General features: G+C 40.6%; 1 protein-coding gene across 1 annotated transcript; it reads left to right on the top strand.

Moving 5' to 3' along the window:
- Positions 1-227: 227 nt before the first annotated feature.
- Positions 228-2,440, top strand: gas1a (growth arrest-specific 1a). Its single transcript, XM_004546931.3, has one exon. It carries the CDS (start codon positions 823-825, stop codon positions 1,597-1,599), a length of 777 nt encoding a protein of 258 aa, XP_004546988.1. The 5' UTR covers positions 228-822; the 3' UTR covers positions 1,600-2,440.
- Positions 2,441-8,016: the final 5,576 nt, after the last annotated feature.

Below are 8,016 nucleotides of genomic sequence, written 5' to 3'. Positions count from 1 at the left end.
GAAAAACTTGGATTTCCTTTAGAAGCTGCTGTCACGTGATTTTGTAAGTTGAATGAGCATAGAAAAGGGTCTTAAAATAATTTCTCTGGATAATTGAGAACACCGTTGCCTTTACTAAATCTTCTCTCCAAAGCATCAATCTGAAGTTGTTTCCCAAGACCATCTTCCTCCCACCCTCAGCTCCCGCCCACCGCTACGTAGAAACCCACAAGTGACGAGCCAATGAGAGCCACTTCGCTAATGTATGTTGAGGGGGCTGAATAACCGAAAGACAAATGGTCAAAGGGGAGAGAGTAGAGGACCACTTTGCGACCCACAAGGATTGTTGTTTTCCCCGTGTACTGTTTGTTGGCACTTCCGTGCGCACACGGACTGCTTAAGGACCCGGTGCAGTCCACGTACTCGGGACTTCGCTTGGCTAGTTGGTGGAGATCCGCAAGGGAACGCAACGGGGAATCGCTGAGCCCCGAAACACTGCCATGGAGTGAGACGCTGCAGAAACTCTTATGGACAACTTTTTGCTGTGTATTTTACTTTAAGTAACTGTTTCAGTTTCCATCCCAATCATGTACGGATAACAGATAGTTCGCTCAAGAATCCGGCTCAAGTGGATCAGCACTGACGGGTTTATGGAGCCCGGATTACGCATTGCCAGCCTGTTGAACGCCTACACACGGGCCTATGACACACCATCTGCCTCGGAATAATAACATTATATAATAAAATTATCCAACGAAGACAATATCCATGGAAGTAGTGTAGAAGTTTCACATATGACACGGCTGTGAGTTTTATCGTTTCTTTTTCTTTGCAGCCATAACAATGGCAAACTGGTACAATGGTGCACTGGTACAGAGCGTCTGCAGAACTGTTTGGCCTCTTGGCTGCTTGATTTTGTTTTTTGGCTACTTATCCTTGGCTTCGCCGTCCCATGGTCGGCGACTGATATGCTGGCAAGCCATCATGAACTGCCAAAGCGAGGCTGAATGCAACTACGCGTACGAACACTACATTCGCGCTTGTCAACCAGTGTTGAGTGGGGAGAAGAAGAAGTGTCCCAGCCACTGCATCGCCTCGCTCATCCAGCTCAATCTGACTAAAAGCGGGCCGGCTCTGGAGGACTGCAGCTGCGGCCGCGATTCGATGTGCACAAATACCAAACGGGCCATAGAGCCCTGCTTGCCAAGGACTACCAGCACCGGTTGCACGGAAGCCCGGCACCAGTGCGAGAGAGACCCTCAGTGCAGCTCGGCTATGCACGAGTATTTGAAACACTGCGGGAAACTTTTCAGTGGGGCAGTGTGCACAAACGCATGCCTAAATGTGATCGCGAACATGCGTAAAATACCGAAGGGTCAGCAGCTGGAAACGTGTGTATGTGATGGCACAGAAAGGGCCATCTGTGAGTTTGTCAAGAACAGCATGAAGGCGTTATGCTTCGAAAGGCCCGATAGATATGAGGCTAGTGGGTCCTACGAAGATGACGAAGACGGGTATAAGGATTATACAGAAGAACCAGAGAGCGGAGCCTCTCTCCCAGCTGCCCAGTATGTTTTGACCCTGCTGCCACCCGTTTTAGCTCTTTTACCCCTCTTTTAATCCCCGTTTCACAAACTGCCCCGTCTATTGTCCGGATAAAAGGCAATCTAAACTTTTGTCACTCCTTGACCTGCTTCTATAGTGAAAGTATAGAGCCTCAAAGATTAAAGGGGAGTGCTTTTGGCGCAAGTAAACCTTCTTTGAAACGAGTTTAAGACTCTGAAGGATATCAAATCGGGATATTTCTATGCAAATGAGGCCAGAAAGATATCTAAACTGTTTCTCTTATCAAACCACACCACTTATGACTCCGCAGTTGTGTTTTGTTTGTGTGATAAGCTAAATAGAAATGCCCACTTTCTCTGTCACAGACTGATAGTAAAGTTGTCACAAAAGAGAAAGAGTTGGCTTGTTTTGGTAACAGTATAATGGTATCAGTATAATCAATATATGCTTTGCACTGCCAATCTTTTTGTGTGCGTGTGTGTGAACATATTTTAGGACAGGCCATTGCCCCTTGGCATCAGGCTGATTCATTTGATTTACACATATTTAATGTTGGAATCCAGTGTAAATAGATTAGGTGTTAAAGTAAAGCTGTAGCCTAATTTATTACATACCACCTAGTTACATCCAAATCACCATCATGTGAATAAACACCGAGAATTCCAGCTTTAAAGGGAAGTTTTTTTGGTTTTTCTTTGACTGAATATAGTGTACATTGTATATATTTGTATAGCCTATATAGATTTCCCCCACCCCCCCAGAGAATCTTATATGTTTTAGGCTATGAGATGATTTATTCACTGTTTATAGCCCAGAAAAAAGAAATGTCTAAATCCACTGTATGACTGCCTTAATGATATACCTTTATAGAAGGCATAAAGGAAACTTGAAGATATCATTCTTGACTGTGAGTGTTAATTTTGCAACATTACTTCCTATACGGTATTGTGCCTTAACTTAGATAAAAGTGACATGGAGTCTGATGACCATTATCACACAATTCTTTGATCAGTATCAGATTGAACAGTAACAAAATCCACTATGAAAAGAGAAAAGTATCAGTTCTTTTTTTTAAAAAACAATCCCCAGATGACACCCCTCCACCTTTAAGTTACATCAGTTTGGAGTGACTTGTTTTATACCTACTTTTCTGTAATAAGTAAATAAAATTTTTATTTTGCACAGTGGTATTTTTATTTCTATAAATCCTTTTCACCTTTGCATAATAATAAAGGTTGAAAGGGCACATTTTGATTAGACATTGATCTATAGCTACATACGTTGCTATTAAGAAGCTGTATTCAGTTTATTTAGTATAATAATAAAATGTTAAGTGATTTGGTAAAAAAACTCAGGGCTGTGGTTGAGCTGATTCCATTTTTGTTTTAAGATTTTTGTCTCATAATAGTGATCAAACCTTAATAGTTTCATTTTAAAGCCAAATGCAACTGTGAAACAAACCTACATTTCCCAACTTCAGTTTGTGAGATGACGGTAAACTCAACTAAATGCAGGCCAGCTTCTTCTGCTGACTGATAGTCTAATGACCTGCTATGTCTTGATTTAGCTGCCTGTTGTCAAAAGCAACTGTCGCCATAAATCAACAAAACACCCTCTCCCTCCAACAACACCCGAGGGCACTAAACTCAGGTGTCAGAATTTACTGGCTGTTAAAATCACAGTCTATATTCTTTTTTTCTACTAAGGACACTTTACAAACAGTCATATGATTTATTTTTTAGATTAGCGTTATATTCAAGCCTAAGCATTGCTTAAAACTAACACGTTACCATATCAGAAACATTGACTATTACGCTGTTGTTATTTTTTATTTAAAGTCATGTCATTGTGACATTACTGGCATATTTAAGTCATGTAGCGAAAGCGTATTGACTATTCATTAATTAGCTTCAGTTCCACAAAATTAACAGAAATTATACTTATTGACCTTTTAATTTGAATATCACATGTGTGGGGGTATGCACTGTAAGCTCAATTATCATTAGTAGTAGTACTATTTGCAGAAATATTTTTTGCAAGAGATATTGCAAATCTGCCACGCCTCTCCGGTCAGCTTTGGGTAACTTTGAATCAGTGATTTGCTGCAAAATGTTTTATTAGAGGGGGGACAAGGGTACTCTAGCTGAATGGATGGAGGAGAAGTCGAGTGGCATCTTTGTCATGGAAATGTTAAGCACATAATAGTTGGGTAGCACAATGGGGAGGCACTTCATTCTTTCAGGCTGGCTTGACACCTCTGGAGAGCCGAACGACGGGGAAGCATGTGGGAACGATCTGCTGCCGCTTGGGTCTCAAACCTCCACTGTAAGAAGAACAGCAGAAGAAGAAAACACATGACAAGCCTAGTGAGGGGTGTTTTATCTTGAATATGCATGTAATGTGCCCTGTGTATTTTTGAAGATGTTTTTTAATTTTATTTTTTACCTGCTTTGTTTACTTTGATACCTAAGCTTTAAGTAAATTACAAGAATACAGCATTAATGCAAGAAAAGATTACTTGCAATCTTTTAGATATTGCAGAAGAAAATTGACATTAGGCAGAAAAAATATGCTGTCTATATATTTGCTGCTTGCAAAGAGTTCCCCAGATCCCGTAGCGCCTAAACGAAATACCTTGTCAGTTTCTTGCAGTGCCGGTAATGTGATCCACCGTGCATGAAGCTTTCCAGGCAGGAGAATAGCTCTGTAGCCCAGCCTGTCCTCCCCTCCTCCTCCTCCTTGTCTTTCTTTTGCCTCTCGCATTTGTTCAGGCAGTTTCAGCACTTAGAAAAGGCGCAGCATGCGTTGATTAGGCTATAATAATGTGCAGTGTGTGTGAATGGATGAATGAAGTGCAAAAAATCTCACGAAAGTTGCCTGCTTGTCAGAAAATGGAAGTGATGTACGACAAGGGCTTGAATATATTTCATAGTGTTTAGCTCACAAGCCAAAGTTTATTTATTTTTTCTGTGGTTTTAAAGGATTATTGTAGTTAAACTAAATAAATTAACCAGCCACAAAAAGTGCCTCAGAAATGGAGAGTTATCACAGCTGATTCTGTCGTTAAACACTCCTCTCTTGCTCTCTGTCGTCCTCAGCATACATAGAGCACTGTCTGTGTGTGTGTGTGTGTGTGTGTGTGTGTGTGTGTGTGTTGGGTGTGTGTGTTGGGTGTGGGGTGGTGGTGGTTTTGGGTTTAATTTACAAACTGTGGCTGTTTGTGTTCCAGCTCTTTGAGAATGTGTAAGGTATCTCTGCCATCAACTTTGCTTCAGTGAGCTCAGTTCACTTCCAAGCTCTGTTTCTTTGGCCTCATGAACAAAACGGCCCACACTACACCCCATGCAGATCACTTCGCCCCTTCACCTCATGCTTATCACAGCACAATGTTTACAAGGAGCAAACCTCTCAACCACTGATGCTGGAGATTTGATGTTTGGCTGCCTTTAATAGAACTGATAATAATTCTTACAAATATATATATATATATATATATATATATATATATATATATATATATATATATATACTGTTATGTTGTTTTTCGTCCTATTTTTTTTCCACATTGAATTAAAAGAAGTCTTTATAACTCTTAGGGATACACACACACACACACACACACACACACACACACACACACACACACACACACATATATATATATATACACACATGACCTTAAGTCAACTTTTCCTAGCAGTGTTTTCAGTTGATTCTTGGCACCGGTTGTGTTTTTTCATGGAGAGATAAATGGAAAACCTGCATGCAGCCTGTTTAGTTTCACCTTTAATAACCCTAAGTCAAAAACACGATGTGTCAGTGTGTTTTTTTTAACAATTCTTTCGGTCTTTCTAAAAAGGTTTGGAAGGGCTAAAGTGTATCCTTCCTTCTTTTCTTTTTTTTTTTTCAACACTGACTGTATTCCAACAAATTGCCGGTAGTTAAAATCCATAAAAGTGCCGGTACCTGTAAAAGTCCTAGTGCCTGATTTTAACATCAATTAAAAACAATTGCTTAATGCCTTTTAAAACCTTGAAGCGGGGTCTTCCCTCTGGACGTTCCCTCACCATTTTTCTCAGAGGCATTTGGTTTGGCCTTGGCTCCATACAGGTTTGTGCAAAAAGTGATGTAAAAACGACTGGACAGTTGGAATGGCTGAGACAGAGGAGGAGGCACTGAGATGGAAAGTTCATTTGAAAGGATTTGGAAATAATCCCTTGAAGTTACCAAAGGGTATCTGATGGAGTGGACTCCACCTTGACTTCCCTCTGTGCTGCAGCCAAAGCTTAGGCATTTGCTAAAAAGATGGTTTAAAATAGGTGTTAGTTGTTCCCTTTTCATCCTTACTTGGAATTTGTTTTTGTGTTGTAAGTTATTTCAGCTCTCCTGGTTATGCTCTCCTCTTTGCCTTTGGTTGGGGATTCTCTGAATTGAAGTTCTTTTCAGGAGACGCCAGTCACATAGCATAGCAAAGATCATTGATTTTGCATCTCTCTCATTAGCTGTGTTGCTGATGCCAGGAGACTTTCAGGAAACCCTTGTTATTTTTCTCTGTTCTATATCAGCTGCCACTTTGATTTCATCATGCAAGACCTCTGCTGAGTTCACAACCCTTTGAAATGAGAAAAAGGCCTGTAATCCAGTTACTCAAGCTGCCGCGCAGCTCCTTGGGTCCTGAGAGAAAACCTGCAGCACTAATCCCACTGTCACCAAGAGAACGCCTTGCTACCTGACTGTTTGTGGCAGCCATTTGATATATTCACTGTTTAATATGTTGCTGTTGAGGGTCTCTAAAAGAAGGTCACAAAGTGTTTCACACTGGTTTTGTTAGTTGTACTGCAGGCTGGTGTAGTGTTGGAAAAATCTAAAAGATGATGCAAAAGAAAAAAAACACCCTTAGTGGTTTAGCTGCAAAAGAAAAGAAAGCCACTGGATGGTTTCAGTGTGTTTTTAAGGCTTGAAGTGCACACAACTTACATCCACTGAGTATGCAATGAATAAAAAAAATCCCAATACCTATGTATTCAACAGGACTGATAAGATTTTGGAGGCATCCTACAATGTCTTGGAATCAACATTTGATTACAATGAAACAATGAAATGTTCATGGTTTTTGTAGAGGAAGTGAGTCACTGTCAAAGTAAAGTCATAAAGCAGCATAGAGTGAGTATACCAATGTTGTTACTTTGTAAAAAAAAAACCTGCTTTGGATATGGTATTACTACTAAGTTTAAACATAACGTGAGTAAACATTAGTGTTTGGACACTGACAAAACGAAATAAAATATTCGAAAAGTAGTCTCTTGCCACACGTATAGTCAGAAAGTCCTCACAAGAAATCAGCAGCTGTTATTTCAACATTTATTTGCAAATGAAAAAGCTCTAAAAATAATATCAAGTATCTCAGAAGAAAAGTCCATGCATGGTTATAGGACGTATGCAATCGAGAACCCTTGGGAAGATAAAATTTAAGTCAGTGCTGGACTGTCCAAACCTGTAGTTCCCTGAATAGCCACTTGAGGCTGGCTTCAAATCTCCCAAATATTTGGGGGGTTTGCCACTTTGGGTGACAAGTTGGTGCAGACACAAGTGGCCGAAGCCGATAGGTGCACCTCAGCTAGCTCAAATCAATGAACTTCACCACTTTACTGAGCTTGTGGCCTATTGGAGGAATCATCTTAGACTTAACATGATTGGTTGTCTGTGCAGTGCATCTGTATACTTTGTGGATGTGCCTTAGTAATCTAGGTCAGCAGTCTCCAACCTTTTTTGCGCCACGAACCGGTTTATGCCCGACATTATTTTCACAGACCGGCCTTTAAAGTGTCGCGGATTAATACAACAAAATAAAACTAGTACTGGTACCGAAAAAAAGAAGATTTATTCATAACACACGTGAAAAGACCCAGGAAAACCGAGTTAACGATAAAAGCGATAACAAAATAACGCTGAAAACCAATTAAAAACCCTGAAAACCATACATTTCACACCTGAACCTCAACTCTCGCGGACCGGTACCAAACGACTCACGGACCGGTACCGGTCCGAGGCCCGGGGGTTGGGGACCGCTGATCTAGGTTACCCCCATTATCTATAACTTAGCCCTTCTCACATCCAAATATGGTTCCTTTGGGTTATCAAATACACAAGCTACTGGTATCCATGAAGATAAAGCTGGGTCTTCAAAATCAGAGTGCAGTGGGTGATGTCAAGATGGTTACATCCACCTTTTATATGCTGTGTATTGGAACACATTCAAGTGCATTGTAGCCAAGCCTTATAGAGTTGTTAATAAAACTAAATCTGTTTTTCTTTTCTGCCTATCTGGACAGGCTTCTGTGTCTAACTGTGTCTGGAAAGCAGCTTCAAGCAATGTTGATTTATTGTTTATTTTGGGCATTCTTTTGTTATCTGAACAGTTCTGGAAACAAATGATCATCCACTGTCCTCAAATATACCGTGATTTGTGGA

Source organism: Maylandia zebra, linkage group LG12 (assembly GCF_041146795.1).
Source record: "Maylandia zebra isolate NMK-2024a linkage group LG12, Mzebra_GT3a, whole genome shotgun sequence".
NCBI classification, from domain to species: domain Eukaryota; kingdom Metazoa; phylum Chordata; class Actinopteri; order Cichliformes; family Cichlidae; genus Maylandia; species Maylandia zebra.
The sequence above is the reverse complement of the archived record's forward strand: the minus strand, read 5'-3'. Positions and strand labels throughout refer to the sequence as shown.

Coding starts and splice junctions, on each gene's coding strand:
- gas1a (XM_004546931.3), top strand. CDS start 823: ATGGCAAACTGGTACAATGGTGCACTGGTACAGAGCGTCTGCAGAACT.